Source organism: Calonectris borealis, unplaced genomic scaffold (assembly GCF_964195595.1).
Source record: "Calonectris borealis unplaced genomic scaffold, bCalBor7.hap1.2 HAP1_SCAFFOLD_123, whole genome shotgun sequence".
NCBI lineage: Eukaryota > Metazoa > Chordata > Aves > Procellariiformes > Procellariidae > Calonectris > Calonectris borealis.
In genome coordinates this window covers 115,850-134,294 of record NW_027441511.1, presented here as the reverse complement: position 1 = coordinate 134,294, position 18,445 = coordinate 115,850, and the positions used below count along the sequence as shown (strand labels likewise).

At 37.5% G+C, this 18,445-nt stretch overlaps 1 protein-coding gene across 8 annotated transcripts in view; it reads left to right on the top strand.

The window, feature by feature from the left end:
- The window catches only part of KIAA0232 (KIAA0232 ortholog), a 72,191-nt gene that overhangs the window by 43,829 nt on the left and 9,917 nt on the right, over window positions 1-18,445 (top strand). For all 8 annotated transcript variants that reach the window (XM_075139164.1, XM_075139161.1, XM_075139169.1 and 5 more), the window contains 3 exons: window positions 5,383-5,449; window positions 6,840-6,921; window positions 8,497-11,794. In XM_075139164.1, coding sequence (XP_074995265.1) covers window positions 5,383-5,449; window positions 6,840-6,921; window positions 8,497-11,794 — 3,447 coding nt within the window. The remainder of the gene's footprint in view (window positions 1-5,382; window positions 5,450-6,839; window positions 6,922-8,496; window positions 11,795-18,445) is intronic.

Genomic DNA, 18,445 nt, shown 5'->3' with positions numbered 1-18,445 from the left:
CAGGACTAAGAGAATTGATAGGAAGTATTTTTATCTCCTTTTTGGAGAGCTATTGCTCTTGTATTGCTTGAGATTGGATTTTTGTGATATCAAGTTGGTTTGTCTGCTTGGAAATTGATATTCTAAAGTCACACATCTATTGAAGATTACTTGGATAAAGTATTCATGAGCCCCAAAAGAGAAGTTAATAAATAGAATTTGTTTTTCTGACTGGTCCAATGTCTTTGCTGTAAATCATTATGTATTCAAGTGAAAAGAAAGATTTAATTATGTTCTCATACTGAAGGATCAAAAAGGTGTTGTACAAATACATACTCTAAATGTTTCTTAGTGTCATCCATCTTATTATGGTGGAAAATCCCATAATGCAAACTCGAACCTTGTTTTATTCCTTTGAACTCTACGTGGATTGAACACCCCAGGGAGGCTGCTGTTCTGGTGGATTTATTTATTTATTTGTTTGTTTGTTTATTTATTTAGGGATGATCTTGGGGTTAGGGACTTTTTTTTTAGTCCTTTTTTTGGTCTATCTCTTGAGTACCTCTTTTGAGAGTACTTATAACCAGATGAATTATACTGTATCAGAATGTTAGAAAATGAAAACCTAGACTTTTATCTAGCTCTCATCATCCTACAAAATATAGAAATAGATGTGTGGTTGCAATGAATCACATTTTGTGCCTTATTCAGTTCACGTGGCTTAACAGCTGATACATGTAGAACAGCTACCTAATCCTGCTCTTGGTGACAGGCTACACGCCAAGAAAACAGTCCTGGTACACTACAGTCAGAGTTCCATCTCTGTCTGGAGAGTCCTATGACCTGTTAAAAGAACGATTTGAAACTATGAATATATCAATTTACTTTAGTTTCTAGATTGTTTGAACTTGTATTCTGTGAAAGGAGTGTCTGTATTCTGCTCTAGCTGATCCTGTTTCAGCAGGGGTTTGGACTAGATGATCTCCAGAGGTTCTTTCCAACCTAAACAATTCTGTGCATCTGGGAAAGTGAAATGAGGATTTGTTTTAAAAGTGTAAGCTAGACAGCTCTCAAAAACCTAAAGCTAAATGAGTGATTGTTTTAATTGTTAAAGTAAAATGAAGTATAATGCTTTGTCTTTTCAAAAAGCTTAAGGAGGAACAAGGAACTTTCCTCATACCCTACAGGCCTGAAGTAACAAGCCATATTTAGTAAATATTTACAATACACAGTTCAAGCCTTCTGGAGGAAAGCTATTAACTTATGTTAGCCTAGAATCAAAAAAAAAGAAACCCCCAAAAACCCAAACCAAAACACCCCCCCCCCAAAACAACCCCTCCCTTTGAGTTGTATAATCTGATGGAATTTTTCAGTATATGTTTATGGTATATCAGATGTGGAAAGCTCATTCTAAATAGTGGCTATCACAACTTTGTTCTCCTTCTTTTGTCCAGAATTTTTGGCTGTTGCGTATGTGCAGATCTGCAGAACAAAGTATACATTTGCACGGCATTTTTTTGGATGGAAGTACGAGAGCCATAACCAGACATCATTACTGGGTGACGGGAAAGGGTGAAAGATCAGTGAAAACAAGAAATTTGCTGACCAAGGCTATCCTCAGTTCCATAGAATAACTATGTGAAATAATAGTGGTGCATGAACATTTGTGACCAAATTCAGGAAAACCTTGTTAAATCTTCTGGATGGTGACTGCGCAGTGCTTGTTTGCAACATTCAGAAGTAACCTACAAGCAGAGATGAATGTCAACAAGAATTGAAGTGATTCGTCAAGAATCTGAGAGGAGCTAATGTTTCACAACTTCTTACTAAGAACTCTCAGAACATAGAAGCCAGTGCCCACTGTTAACATAGCCAACAGTTTTTAGTGGATTTCAATTCGGTGTACATAATATTGTTTTGTTTCCATGGATCACAATTAATTAAACTGATTATTTTAAATTTATAAAAATATTTCAGAAGTAGCTATATTTGTAGATTTAATATCTTCTGGAAACATTTTCTGCAGCTATACAGGGGTGTGAATGTACATACAAAAGCAATTGGGTTGCTTTAAGCTAATGGGTTACTACTTGTCATTTCTGACTGCTCTACTTCCAAAGTAGAGCATGTTAAAAAGATCTTTGATTTAAGATTTGACATTACATATATATATATATATATTTATCTATGCATGTGTGTATATGTAAAAACGTGTTTGAGCTTTGTTGTTTCTTTTTTAATTGCTCTCATTCCTCATTACGCAAAACTACATTAATTTGGAATAGAGTCATGTTGGTCAGTAAGCAAGGCACCGGCTATTAAGAGTCTTATAACTCCAGCAGTCATTGACTGTTCTTGTTCATGCTGGCTGAGTTCAGAAGCTTAATTTATCTGTTAGTGCGGTCACTCCTATGCTAGTAACATAACACCTATCCTTTATGTAATCCTTCCCTTGCTTCAGCCAGCTGATGAAAAGCCAAAAAGAACAACTTTTGATAGAACTGGATGTAAGTAAAAGCAGGGAGGTAGAAATATGTTGGAAACAGAATAAAATGTGTTTTCATTGTGGAGGAAGTTTTATTATGCAAAATGAAAAATATTAATTAAAAAAATGATGTGCTGCCCTTTGTAGTTTGAATGGGAGAAAAGGGTTAGTAGAAATCTGGGTCAGTAGTTTAAATAATCTTACAGATAATAATGAGATTTAAGCCTTTCGTGTTGGAATTACAAAAGCAATCATAATTAGGCACTTCCACGTTGAAAAATGTTTTTAAGCTATTCCAGTATTTGTATTATTTGGGGACTGTCTTTACATTTGAACATCAGCAAAGCAGTTCAGGCAGATCACTGAATTTTGTTAACTGACTGTCCTACTGGACCAAGCCAGTACCTGGAATATCTTACTTTCTGGCAATGGGGTTGCTGCAACTACAATGCATTAATTTAAACAATGAAGAAATATAGTAACTAAATCTCATATTCAGAGAACAACGCTGTCATATATGAAATAATTGCTGAGGCATTCATTACATTAAGTCTGCAGCTTGTTTTTATATACTGCAGTATGAGGTTGAGCAAGTGGTCCCTAGGGACTTGGTATTCTGCACACTGGCTCTTCCCCCCCCCCCCCCCCCCCCCCTTTTTTTTTTTTTAAAAGCTAGCGCTAGCTACATCAGCGTGCTATGCAGGACAGCATGCAGCGTGTCAGCTGACTCAAGTATTAGTTTCATGGTACAGGAGGAAATGAAGTGTTTGATTCCAAAAGTTTTCACTTCTTCGGTGTAATGGTGAGCATATTGTTGCCGGGTTTGGGGATTTTTTGGACATGATGTTATAATTAAGCTAAGGAAGTGAATCTATATTCCTTAGATTTTGAGTATTTGCTACAGGTGTCCATTCGATTAGACAGTTCGGGGACTGCAAAAACAAGGCCAGCTCCTCCTCTATTACCCTTTTGGGGGGAGGAGGGGGGAGTCAGGAGTGGTATAGGCATAAAGTGACGATTATTACAACTACATAGGTTTGTCCATATTACTGTGCTGCTTGGTTCTTTCTAAGCAATTTAATTTATGGTGGTAAATTTACTGATACAGAAGATGACTTCTAAAGTTTAATGTTGCTAAGTCATCCTCAGTTAAGTATGTGGCATAAAGGTTTATATTTAGCACTTCAGTGCAGCAATGAAGTTAGAAATAGAAAATTGCTTTCTCGGTTGACTGCAAATAATTAAAATTTAGAAGTTAGCGTATAAGTCATTGCTTCAGTATATGATTTTTCAAGTGTGTGTTTCTGACAAAGAATTAAACAAGCTGGTTTCAATGTATAAATTAGTATTCCCTTTTCCATAATGTTTTCTTGTGCTTTAGCAACATATATTCACATTTCTCAGCAATTTCTAGCCAGTAATCAGGAGAGAGGATCTTGGAAAAATGAAATCTTTATACCACCATGGTGACACAGCAAATCAAACTTCTTTTATGCATTTCTGTAACTTGATATTTGATCTGCATTACCTTTGGAGAGAATGCATATTCCATGACTATATGCAGACAAGATCACGTCAAGTTCAGAAGGTGAGATAATTTTGGAGGAGGTTTGTATAAGTCTCAGAATCTCCAAGTATGATGGGGACAAGATGCTGGAGTTGTTATTGAGGAAATTGTGCATAGGATACAAGAAGCTGCACAGTTCTCCCTCATTACCATTCCCAGCTGTATGGTGATGTGCAGGGGACTTCTTCCATCCTCCTCACCTGTTTCGTATTGCTGCGTTTAGCTGTGATTCCAGCCTTTTGTTTGCAGTTATGGAAAGTGCAAAGTGTAATCTCCAAGCATGATCCCTGAGCATCGAAACACTAAGAACACGAATATCTACTCAGTACCCACCTCACCTGGTTTTCCTTCCAACAGGAATGGTTATTTCAGGTTGTAAGTTGGTATTTAGTATTTCGCTGACTGGAATTCAACTTTTATTTCACGGGGTTTTCTCCTATGGGACAGTTGGTAGTATATTGTACCGTTTTGTGTGTGTGCTTGTTTTTCAGTATTTTGCTGTTCTGGTGCTGTTGCTTTATCTAGAACTACTTGCAAGTCTAGACAGATAGTAAAAGCAGAAGCACATGAGAATAACACTGAAATGGGATTTAAAAGGAAGCTTGAGTGTATGGAAGGTTTATGTGGAGGAATAAAGGACGAAGATAGAGGCTTATAGGGAAGATGAATAAGGTGTTTATTTTTCTCTCTGCTCTCCTGAGCAAACAACACAACATTTAAAAAGAAAAAAACTAGGCATTGTAAACTTGCAAAACTGTGGGATACATTTTGCATGAAGATACTGTGGAAGCGTTTCCTCTCCCTCTCTGCCACCTATACGTGTATGTCTTTATAATGTTCTCCTTTTCACCTTCACTCCTGATTTCCTTTTAACAGTGCCTTTCTCACAGGTATAAACTGTGCAACCAAAAGAGTCAGGGTTAGCTTTTTAAAATGCATCTTTAGTGATCAGTTGATTCTTGAACTTTTATCCTGAGACTCTTGGCTAAATCCTAAGTGATAGAGTGCAGTAAATGTGGCAGTGCAGAGCTTGCAAAACCTTGGATATACAATAATGCAACAATGTGACTTGTAGTTTGAAACCTCTGTGTGAATGTATCAATGTGTTTCGTGGAATCATTTTGACCTCTAATTAACATATTAATAGGAATGGATTTATACCTAGTAATAATTTTTGTTGCTTTTAATGCGTGTTACCATGCAAAAAGAAAAATACATCTGCTAAGATATGTTTACTGTATTGATGTCTTTCTATAAAATGAATATTCTTTTTAGTAAGTTATGTGTTCTTTTTTCTTTTTTTTTTTTCTTTTTTTCCTTTTCCCCCCCCTGTGGTTTTGTTGTTGTGCAGAGCTCTGGGATTGAAACGTTAGTGGAGGAGCTTTGCTCCAGACTGAAAGACCTTCAGAGTAAGCAAGGTGAGGAATAAATCTTTAAACTTCTGAGGCCATATATTGTATTTATCAACTGTGTAAAATTCTGAGACATGCGGGTAGGGGAGCAGGCTGTTAATTCAGTAGCTTTTGATACAGGCCATGCAATTTTAAAATACATTTGAATAATTTCATTCAAATAGTTTAAGCAATTCTCTACTAGTGTGCCTTGTTTACCTAGGAAATAGCCATTCACAAATGGAGTTTTCCTCATGAAAAGCTATAACTGTTCTTATCCAGCTATGCCTGCTTTTTTAGTAAATATTCCATATTCAGCATCCCCCTCCCCACCAAAAGAAGTCAAAATAAATTATTGTATTTTGTGTATTGATACTTGCAAAGAGTAGATTGGCTTCAAAATTGTTATATACTAGCTATTCCTGTGAAAAGCATCCAAGTAGCCCTTACAGAGAGGTGTGTTTAAAATTTCCGGGCTTTAGGGGAATGATAGTGGGGACTTTTATGTTGTCAAGCGTAGGGCAGGGAGCATAATACAAAATTGTGGTGACTCCAGTGAAAGTTCATTGCACATAAATGTTTGTTCAGGCGCATAGCAGCTGCCTTTGACACAGTAAAATTAATATGCTTATCGTGTAGTATAAATAGCAATAAATAAGGGATAAATATTTACCTGCTTAAAACATGATTTTAGCTGTTTCCATTCCCTTTTTCTGTTTTTAAACAGTAGTTACTAGTCAGCTCTTAATACTTCCTAGTGCTATGCTGTGACACTTTCTTACTGAGCCGAGGTGATTTTGACTATTTATTTTGGAAAAAAAAGTAAAATTAGTGTGTATCTCACAGCATTTTTTTGGTATTTTACAGATTTTAATGTAAAGAATTAGAAATCTTGAGAGTCACCTCTCACACAGGAAATATGCCTTCACATCCACCCAAAGCACAGCAACTACTGCAGGAGTACTTCCTTTTAGTGAAATACATGAGAAGTTAGATGCAACCATTCATAAAAATATTTAGTTAAATAGCTGATTTTTAAAAAAAATCTTTTTTTTATATGTAGCAATGCAAGAAGGAGATAAGGATTTGGATATGAAATAACTACAAATTCAATAGGAAGTCTCCTAGTGGGGGCATTGCTAACCATGAAGTTGCATGCAGCTGCTAGGCAGTCATGTTTGGTGAGATTTGCAGGGCTTAACAAGGCAACTGTGGAAAACTTGAATCTTGGCTGGTAACTTATAATTTCTTTATGTATAATAACCAGACTATAAATTGTTCTGTTATTTACAGTGTTTTGTGGAAATTTACTACCATTACAGGTATACATCCTGGAGCTTTTTGTTAAATACTGTTATAAAATACACTGGCTTTTTGAATTTTTCTGTTAAGCATTTGGAATTTTCTTCCAAAACAGAGGAGAAGATTCACAAAAAGTTAGAAGGCTCTTTGTCTCCTGAGACTGATTTATCTCCCACAGCAAAGGATCAAGTAGAAATGTATGCATTTTTTATTATTATTATCTGAGATGCTTTTCTCTTTTCTCCTTTTACTCCCATACTTTGACACAGTGAAGTTAACTTAGTGGAGAAACTGGAGTTTTGTGGATATTAAGAAGTACATTTTTTTTCCTGCCATCTTCTTTTGTTAATCTTATATATTTAAATATAAGCATTTGGTACCATGGGCTAGTTTAATTTCTGGCTAAGTCCTGACTGATTTCTTTTGACTATATGCAGAACGCAAACCATACTGTATTTTAGTTTCCTTAAGACCAAGTCAATTAGACAAATGAAAAGCCTTTAAAATGGTAGTAATTGACACATTAGACTTGCAGGGAGAGAATCAGTTTCCTGGGTTCATAGAATCACAGAATAGTTTGGGTTGGAAGGGACCTTTAAAGGTCATCTAGTCCAACTCCCCTGCCATGAGCAGGGACATCTTCCACTAGATCAGGTTGCTCAGAGCCCCGTCCAGCCTGACCTTGAATGTTTCCAGGGATGGGGCATCTACCACCTCTCTGGGCAACCTGTTCCAGTGTTTCACCCCCTTGTAAAAAAGGTCTTCCTTATATCTAGTCTAAATCTACCCTCTTTTAGTTTAAAACGATTACCCCTTGTCCTATCTTGTTCAGAACTCTGTCTTCTGTTGCAGAAATGGGAAACTGAAACTCTTTTATAACATTTAAACTCTTTATAATCAAAGTGGTCTACTAGTTACCAAGAACCTGAGTACAGTGTTACTGAAGTACCCAGGAGTTTTATTATTGACTTCTGTTGGAGATATGACTGCTTCTATATCTTTTAATAATAACCATTGCTAGCAACAGTCTAGTAGAAGTGTTGCTAAATGGATTATACTTCTTCAGGGAATAGATTGTGCTAATGTGGATTTAACTTAACTGACTTCTGAATGTTTTTTAATAGGTTTTCATTGAAATATATGCGATTCAGTATAAATCTCTTTAATGTCAAACACATACTACTTTAAACTTGCAGAAAACCGTATTTTAATTTTGTCCCTGTTGCACAAAGCTGTTAAGCATCTTAAACTACTCAAGAACTAATCTTTTTTTGCAACAGCTTTTTCTTAATAACTGGATGATCAGGCTATGTAGAACTTAACAGATAGTGTCTCATTTCACAAAGGAGAATTTAAAAAACTGAAATTCAGGACTGAACTGGCTCATTTATACTCTAAATCAAACATGTTTGAGACGACTGTAGTGAATTGCTACATTATCTAATAAATCTGGAGTCGGGCCTTCACTGTTTTAAGCATCCACAATTTCTGTCTACAGTGAAGTTTAGTACTCTCTAAAAATGGGATTTTTTTACTTGGCAATATATTTTTAAACATATATTAATGTAAGCACTTTTAAAGCTTATCTTAATCTCCCCTTTGTTGTAATTCAAAGAAACAGTGCAGTGAGTGGCATGTGCATATGTAGAGCAAACTAGATTTTTTGGCAATTAGATTGGTAGTGTTTTGATGCATTTTTAGTAATACTTTCTAATCTTAATGCCTGTCTGAAGTTCTACGATCTGAATGTCACCTTTCTGTTTTGCTTTCAGGTACTATGAAGCATTTCCTCCTCTTTCTGAAAAGCCAGTTTGCCTGCAGGAAATTATGACTGTATGGAATAAATCCAAAGTATGCTCTTACTCTAGCTCCTCATCTTCATCCACTGCTCCACCAACTAGCACGGATACATCTTCTCCAAAGGACTGCAATAGCGAAAGTGAAGTAACTAAAGACAGAAGTAATAAAGTATCTTCCACTGTACAGGAACGAACCCAGCAGAAGAAAAGTAAAAATGAGAAAGAAAACAAGTTTAGTAACAACACTGTTGAAGAGAAGCCTGCTTTATACAAAAAGCAAGTCCGACATAAGTCTGAGGGAAAGATGCGTCCTCGCTCCTGGTCATCTGGATCCAGTGAGGCTGGCTCAAGTTCTAGTGGTAATCAAGGTGAATACAAGGCATCAATGAAATGTATTAAAGTAAGACACAAAACAAGAGAGGTTCGAAATAAAAAAGGGCGTAACGGGCAAAGCAGGCTTTCAGTGAAATCTGGTGAAAAGGCTGATAGAAAAGTCCACAGCGGAAGCAGTAGCAGCAGTAGCAGCGGGTCCATCAAACAGCTGTGCAAAAGAGGTAAAAGGCCATTAAAAGAAATTGGAAGAAAAGAAGCTGGCAGTAGCGATGGAAAAGATTTGTATTTAGACAGCAGAAATGAAAAGGAGTATAAAGAAGAACCCTTGTGGTATACTGAGCCGATTACAGAGTACTTTGTTCCTCTTAGCAGAAAAAGCAAGCTGGAGACTACATACCGCAACAGGGAAGATATATGTGGCGTAACATCAGAGGCTGTAGAAGAATTGTCTGAATCAGTGCATGGTCTTTGTATTAGCAACAATAATATTCATAAAACATACCTCGCAGCAGGTACTTTCATCGATGGTCACTTTGTAGAAATGCCTGCAGTTCTAAATGAGGATATTGACCTCGCTGGGACCTCAGTATGTTCTCAACCAGAGGACGACAAATATTTAGATGATGTTCATCTGTCAGAACTAACACACTTCTATGAAGTGGATATTGATCAATCCATGTTGGATCCTGGTGCCTCAGATACGATGCAAGGGGAGAGTCGGATTTTAAATATGATTCGACAAAAGAGTAAAGAAAAAACTGATTTTGAGGCAGAATGTTGCATAGTGTTAGATGGAATGGAGTTGCAAGGGGAAAGTGCAATATGGACAGATTCGACCAGCTCTGTTGGTGCTGAAGGGTGGTTCTTGCAAGACCTTAGTAATTTAGCTCAATTTTGGGAGTGCTGTTCATCTTCTAGTTCTGGTGATGCAGATGGGGAAAGTTTTGGAGGAGATTCTCCGATCAGATTCTCCCCCATCTTAGACAGCACAATGCTTAATTCACACATGCTTGCTGGCAATCAAGAGCTCTTTTCAGATATTAATGAAGGGTCTGGTATAAACTCTTGTTTTTCAGTGTTTGAAGTGCAATGCAGTAACTCTGTTTTACCATTTTCTTTTGAAACACTCAATCTGGGAAATGAAAATGCAGATTCTAGTAGCACTGCTAATATTCTTGGGAAAACACAGTCTAGATTGCTAATATGGACCAAAAATAGTGCCTTTGATGAAAATGAACACTGTTCCAATCTTTCAACAAGAACCTGTAGTCCATGGTCACACTCGGAAGAAACACGTTCAGACAATGAGACTTTAAATATTCCATATGAAGAATCCACGCAATTTAATGCAGAAGATATCAATTATGTAGTTCCTAGAGTGTCTTCGAGTTATGTAGATGAAGAAATTCTAGATTTTTTGCCAGAAGAAACCTGCCAGCAACAAGCTAGAACTTTAGGAGAAATGCCCACTTTGATTTTCAAAAAAAAATCTAAGCTAGAATCTGTCTGTGGTATTCAGCTAGAACAAAAAGCAGAAAGTAAAGACTATGAAACTACACAAGGGTGTAGTGAAAGCAGTCCACATGGAGATGGCTACAGCTCAGGGGTTATTAAAGATATTTGGACAAATATGACAGACAGAAATTCTGCAGCGATGGTAGAAATAGAAGGAATAGAAGATGAATTGTTTTCAACTGATGTAAATAACTATTGCTGCTGTTTGGATACAGAAGCAAAAGTTGAAACCCTCCAGGAGCCCAATAAAGCAGTGCAGAGATCAGAGTATCATCTTTGGGAAGGTCAAAAGGAGAATTTAGAGAAGAGAGCCTTTGTCTCGAATGATTTATCAAAAGTAGATGGTGGTGACTATACTACACCATCAAAACCTTGGGATGTTAACCAGGATAAAGAAAACTCATTTATACTTGGTGGTGTGTATGGGGAGCTCAAAACATTTAACAGTGATGGAGAATGGGCAGTGGTGCCACCTAGTCACTCAAAAGGGAGCTTATTACAATGTGCAGCTTCTGATGTAGTGACAATAGCTGGTACAGATGTTTTTATGACTCCAGGTAATAGCTTTGCCCCTGGTCATAGGCAATTATGGAGGCCATTTGTATCATTTGAACAGAATGAGCAATCAAAGAGCGGAGATAATGGATTAAATAAGGGTTTTTCTTTTATCTTCCATGAAGACTTACTGGGAGCTTGTGGTAACTTTCAAGTTGAAGAACCAGGGCTTGAATACTCATTCTCTTCCTTTGACCTGAATAATCCATTTTCACAAGTTCTTCATGTAGAGTGTTCGTTTGAGCCAGAAGGAATTGCATCTTTCAGCCCTAGTTTTAAACCTAAGTCAATTCTGTGCTCCGATTCAGACAGTGAGGTTTTACACCCCAGGATATGTGGTGTTGATCGAACGCAGTACAGGGCTATACGGATTTCTCCAAGGACTCACTTTCGCCCAATTTCTGCATCTGAACTTTCTCCAGGTGGTGGAAGTGAGTCAGAATTTGAATCAGAAAAAGATGAGGGAGGTACTGCTGTCCCTTCTCAAGTAGATGTATTTGAGGATCCACAAGCAGATCTCAAACCTCTGGAAGAAGATGCAGAAAAAGAAGGGCATTATTATGGAAAATCAGAGCTTGAATCTGGAAAATTCCTTCCCAGATTAAAAAAGTCTGGAATGGAGAAGAGTGCACAAACATCATTGGATTCCCAAGAAGAGTCGGCCGGGATGTTGCCAGTAGGAAACCAAGACCCCTGTTTAGAATGCAGTATGAAGGAATCTCTAGATGGGAGGGCGATGGAGAGCTCTAAAGTCAACTGCAGAATAGTGGAGCCACGTGAGGAGACTAGCAGGTTTTGCAGTTGCAAAGCAGGGTGCCATTTCCCCACATACGAGGATAATCCTGTTTCTTCAGGAGAGCTTGAAGAGGTATGTGGATATATAAAATTATGGAATTTGCAGCTGGCAGCTGATAACCAGCGATTTGTCATGTGACAGTTCAATTTAAATGTTTGTAATTGTGTAGTTCTCTAGAAAAATACAGTTTTGTAGAAACACTGGAGGTTCCATCTGAACATAAGGAAAAACGTTTTTACAATAAGAGTGACCTAGCGCTGGCACAGGTTGCCCAGGAAGGTGGTAGAGTCTCCATCCTTGGAGGTGTTCAAAAGACATCTGGACATGGTCCTGGGCAACCTGCTCTAGATGGCCCAGCTTGAGCAGGGGGAGATGGACATGATGACCTCCAGAGTTCCCTTTGAACCTCAATCATTTTGTGATTCTGTGAAAAATGAACCATTTCCAGACATTACGGTGTCATCTTGCTTACCTTTAGAAATACATGCGTGTGTACACTCATGTGACTTCAAAATCTGTTTACCTTAGGTTTTTAGCTTATCTGATTTACATACAATGTGTTAAAATGTGCGTAAAGTTTGAGTAATGAGATATTACTGATTTTGATTCAAACCTATTTTAAAATTTTGAAGAGGAAGATCTGAAGTCAGTCTTTGCAATATAAGCTATAGTTACTTCCAAATAGAGGAATTTGGAGTTGAATTATTGGATGTAAACTTCAGGAAAGAAAGGTTTGTAGAAAGGCATAATTGTCTGGAAATTAAAATGTTCTCTCATCAGCGTAGACACAAAAAAACCCATGGATGCAAAATATCCATCACTACCACAGTACTGTAAGGAGGCCTAACTGGATTAAGCTCGGAGTTTTCTTTCAGGTTGTTGTAGCCATAGGTTAAGTAACGATCAAGAGCAAAAATCCCTTCCAGCCGAAAATATCCAAGTTGTTCTTGCTGTGAGCTCCCTCTGCTCTTGAGAAGAAATATTTGACCAGCAAAATGAAGGTCCTTGAATGCGTCCAGAGGAGGGCAACAAAGCTGGTGAAAGGGCTGAAAGGAATGTCCTATGAGGAGTGGCCAAGGACTTTGGGCTTGTCTAGTTTGGAGGAAAGGAGGCTGAGGGGCAACCTCGTTGCTCTGTACAGCTTCCTGAGGGGGGGAAGTGGAGACGGAGGTGCTGATCTCTTCTCCCTGGGATCCAGCGATAGGACATGTGGGAATGGCTCAAAGCTGCGGCAGGAGAGGTTCAGACTGGACATCAGGAAGCATTTCTTTACCGAGAGCATGGTCAAAAACTTGAACAGGCTTCCTACAGAGGTGGTTGATGCCCCAGTCCTGTTTAGTGCTTAAGAGGCATTTGGACAATGCCCTTAAAAACATGCTTTAACTTTTGGTCAGCCCTGAATTAGTCAGGCAGTTGGACTAGATGATCATTGTAGGTCCCTTCCAACTGAAATAGTCTAGTCTATTCTATTCTAAAATAATTTAGTTGTGCGGCCAGCCCAGAGATGTTGTCTGGATAGTTATAAGTTGCATCTTATGTTTTCTTTTCCTCTTCAGCCTCCTTTTCCACATAGTCAGCAGTTGTAGTATCTACATTAGGAGGGAATTTTTTTCATTTTCAGCTGAAGAGTTGCACCTAGCTTGTGTTGTGCGATTGTATACTCCTCAATTACAAGTTTGAAACGCTAATTCATGTATGGGAAAGCTAACCTTTTTGTTGAACAAAATCAGAGTTCCTTATTTTTCTTCTTCCCCATTTGTTTCTCCTCTCATCCCCCTTTAAATTAATTGCTATTGCAACTCCTTTTCCCAGTGTCAGTAAGTTGATGTCTGCTGCTTGCATAAGAGAATCAAATCTATGACTTTTCCAGGCCCTTTCTAGACATCTTCGTTCCTGTTGCTCTGTTAAGTTAACGGCGATAAAGTGGCTCAAAATCTTTTCTGGAGTCTGGGAAGTTTCTGGGTTTGTGCCAGGCCTTGCAAAAAGAGTCACCAAAAAAATTAATAAATTTAGACTGTAAGTCAGAACAGATTCTGGAATAAGCAGAATCTAACTTCATCATGCAGTAGGGCATAATGAATGAACAAAGGGTATAACAGAGTTATTTGTTACTGCAAGAGTCTAAAGTTCATTCCAGTCCTTTTCAGATCTCTCTTCTGGATGCTTAGTGCTCCATGAGGGTATTTATTCTCATCTTCGCTTCAACCACTTATCCGTTCAAGAAAGTAGTAAGTGTCTGGTATAAGGTAATTTTATAGTGGTTCCATAGTTTATGGTAGCTATGAGGTTTGAAAAAAACCTTCGGTACTGAATAGTACTCAAAAAGCGCTGGTATTTTATTTTCTTTAAGTTCCTTAGTGCAAGAGGAAAACTAACTGCTTCCCTTGCTCAGGTCACATGATTTTGTAGGCATTTTCATCGCTTCAAAATTATAAGCCACTAAGAAGTACAAAGGGCCAACAACCGTCTCAGCAGTCTAGACTCCAATTTGGTTTGCAATTAAGCTCTTCCTAGGGGACCTGAGGAGCCTGGTTACAACCTAAACTCAGAAAGACTGGGTTAACTAGCCCTCCTGTATCTAGCACGTCTCAAGAGGATGTGTGCGCACTCTGGGCTTTTCTAAGAACCATTAGTGTGCGTCTGAAGATAATAGGCTTTTTGGCTTGAGAACATTTATCCAAATTTATTATTGTCGTTAAGTGTATCTGTAAAAGAAGAGGGTTTTTTAAGCATTAAAACAATTTTAATATGTTGGTTATGAAGTAAACTTTAATCAGTAAAGATGATGACTATATTGTGTGCAGGAAGGGTGCAAATGTCATGCAAGTATGTCTTCTGTGTGCAAACTTTTTTCTTTTTAAGGGTGGTATTATTTATTTTCACAAGCGCTAAAGAAAATAAATATAAAATACCTAGAATCAGAACAGCTTAGGAGAAGCATTCTTCCTGGACACCCCACGCATCACGCATGGGAAAAAGAGTTTTAACTTGAGCAAAGGCTATGGAATTGACTGATTAGTATAGGTCAATATTTGTAAAGGATTTTTTTTAAACGAAACTTTTGTGCTTCCTTTTACTGTCTTACGATAAAAATTAAAGTTATTGTTTAACTCACTGTTATCTGACATAAAGTTTGAGTTGTGTTCTGAGGTACCTCCAATAGTTTTGCATAAATAATAGTGTGAAAATGTAGACCACAGTGTAATAGTAAAACATTCTGTTTTGCATCACATAAACTTGAATTATATAGGTGCTGTGCAAACATGCATCTTTGATTACCTCCTATTTATAAGACTGTAGGAGAATCTGGTTCAGTTTCCTCCCTCTTACCTTATATATTAGAGCACTTCTTTTAGACTTGCAGCATATTTTGCTGCAGGAGCTATCAGCAAATTCCTTCTGAAGTTCTTCAAGGGTGAATATAATTATATAATAATTATATACCTAGCCTTAAGATTACCCCCCCCAAACCAACCAACCAACCAACCAACACCGCCCCCAACAACAACAACAAAAACCTACAAAAAATACCTACTGAAGTACAGTCCTTTTTCTTCCAAGTAAATGCTCTTACCGCTTAGCTGTGGAGTCATAGGTAAGTACACAATCTGGTCATTTAATGGTCTCTGAATATAACAACATTGAATCTCTTATGAACAAATGTTATATGGGCTCTGATCTAGTAAGTGTGCCCTAAGAATGCTTATACTATTGAGTCCTTGACATAGATAAAGACTTGTGGGTTTTATTGGAATTGGTAGCAAACTTTTGAGGTCTGAACATGCCTAATGCATTTGGGGATGAGGAAATATTATTGGCAAAATCTGTAAGTGTTTATGGATCTCATGACTTAATTGGCCTATTAGATTTGGTGAGGTACTTTGCTTGACTGGAGTAATGCAATGTAAGTGTATAACTCCCTTAGGAAGGGCTGTCGAGAGGAAGGGAGGAGGGGTGCCTTGCATACATTGGTTCTGAGGTCAATAGTGTAGGAGAGAACCTGACATAAACCTGGGTAGTGATAAGACGGAGACAAAATTCAGAGGGGTCTGCTTTATGCCTTAAAATCAGGAGAATCAAGTAGGAAAAATATTCAAGAGCATGTAGAGTCATCCACATACAAAGCAAAGGACTTAACTGTAAAAGAGAGAGTAACTTTGGAGCTATCTGAGAAGGGATTGGTCCAGGTGGTTCTTGATATGTGCTGATGGTGGCAGATGATGAAAACACCTACAAAGACTGAGCTCTAGCTTTCTAATTAATAAGACATTCATTTGCTGAGATTTTGAAGGATGAAAGTATCTTGTATGAGAGGGACCTTAAAAAGATGGAGTTCACAATGACAGTATAAAAATCATGAGGAAAAAAAAACAAGGTATAAAGTAAGCCAATAAAACAAAGATTTGGTACACCTGAAAGTCCTAGAAGTAAATCAGAAACAGAAAAAATGACTGAAGGATATTTCTGAGAGACAGAACTAACAAGCTTGGAAAGCTATGAAAAGATAATGTCAAAAAGGTACTGTTTAGTGCGTTTTTTTATTGTTTGAATTGGTGAAAAGACAATTAAGCAAAGGAGTAGTACAGATAAATTGCACTGTTTCAGTTAGTCATAGGAATATTCAGCTAAATATCATGAGGAGCAGCAACTGATTTGAAAAATGGCTAGTAGAATACTTGTTTGAGAACACACAGAAGATAGAAAATATAGAAAAGGCAAACACATTTCCATCTTTTTAAAGAGGAAAATGGAACCTGGGATATTACCAATGACTCTCTTAAATTTCCTAAATAAATGTTTTAACCAGTAAATGGCATGGATGCATGGGAAAGTGAGAAAGTTTCTAAGTATTGGTCTGGCAAAAAGATTGCACACTCAAAATAACAGTCAGTGGCTTACTAGATGACAAGGGAGACGATTAATTTTTCTGATCTGGGGAGTAAAATACATGTTTATGAAAATCCCTGATGGTATCAAACTGGGAAAGTCTGCAGTTACACTGGAAGAGAGGATTAGAATCAAAAGGTTGTTAAAATCGAGAAATGGTCTGAAAAATAAAATGCAATCCAGCAGGGACAAATACAAACTTCTAAAGAAAATAATAATCCTCTTCACAAACACAGTGTGAGGAGTGACAGGCGAGGAAATGACGTGAAACTGAAAAGCATCAGTTAGATCATAAGCTGAGCATAAATCAGCAATGACACACTGCAAAAGAAACCATTGTGATAGATAAATAGGAAAGCCCTTCTGTTAAAGAGGAAGTAATTGCTCCTGTGTAGCTGAGAAACTGGAAAGCCTTCTGCTGGAGTACTGGCCTCAGCTCCCATTACTTCTATCAAGAAAGATGTCCTGAGGAGAGCAACACAAAGATCACCACTTGAAAACAGAGTGAAGGAACGGGGGTGGTTTTATCTCAAAAAAAGAGAAACTTGAAGAAGAACCCAGCAGTTTTGCAGAAGCCCTGTTTATAGTTACAGGAGATAAGGACAAAGCTGTGCTTACCCTGTAGGCTCTGGTAAACACAAAGGAAGTGGATGTGATGACCTTAAATCACAGCAAGGGAAATTGAAGAAAAAGAATTCTAACCAGAAAATGAGCTTACTGTAAGGCTGAATTATTTTTAGGGAAGCAGTGGAAATTCTGTCTTGAAGAGATTTAGAGGAATAGTGCATTGTAGTTGATTCCAGCTTTGTGCAAGAGTAGAGTCTAGATGATCTCATAGGGTCCCTTACACATATATTTTCAGTGAAATTCGAGAATTAGGTGACTTCCAAATAGGTTTTAAGAATACGAAGTCTGGACTCGGCTCCCTTTGTTCATTTGTGACTAGATTCTTGAGCCAGGTGTATCTTCCCTGGGTACCTGATGAACTAAAATTAGGATCTGATCTTTTGGAATGGGACTCAATGGATTCATTGGTGCTTTGACTTCTAAATTATTCATGTGTTTCTCTTAAATTATTCATGCAACCCCATGTAAGGGGTCGCAGAGCAGGAAATTTGTACTTACAGATTAATATGACTTTTACTTTTTCTGTGGTTGGTTATAGGGTTGGTCACTCATAACACTTCAGATAATATTCAGATAATAATGAGGATTTAGTGCTTATTCTGTTCACATTCTGCAAAACTCTTGTCACTGCCGTGATCCTTGTCAGCATGCATTCTGAAACTGTAGGAATATTCAATGCTGGTGTTTTCAAATTAGTACCTAAAGCCCAAATAGTCTACCCTGAAAGGCATATCAGTTTAGATGAAAAATAATAGCTATTTAGGTGGGTAGGTGGAAAATTTAATAAAACTTTTCATAAAATACTGGAAGTGCCCTTTTTTCAAGACCTTCAGGCAGATGGTCCTTAAAACTGTAGACCCCAGCTCTGAGAGGATGCTTTGCATAAAGTTTGCTTGAAGAATAAAGTTGTGACCAATGTAACTTTTCTAATTAGCAAATGACTAATCTGCCACTAATCTTGCTGTGGACTTTTGTCTGTAACTGTAGGGAAAAATTTGTGATGGAAGCAAGGCAATGAACAAAAAATGATTGCTACCTCATACAAAATTGTTAGTTAAGAAACAGCAAAAAAAAATCGTACTAATATTTCCCCCTATTGTTGATAAAATAAGATTTAAGTTGTTAAGCACATCCTATACCAGTTCTTGGTGGAGAAAAAAATGTGTTGCATATTCATAAATGCTCTCTAAGAAATTTATCTGAGGTTGC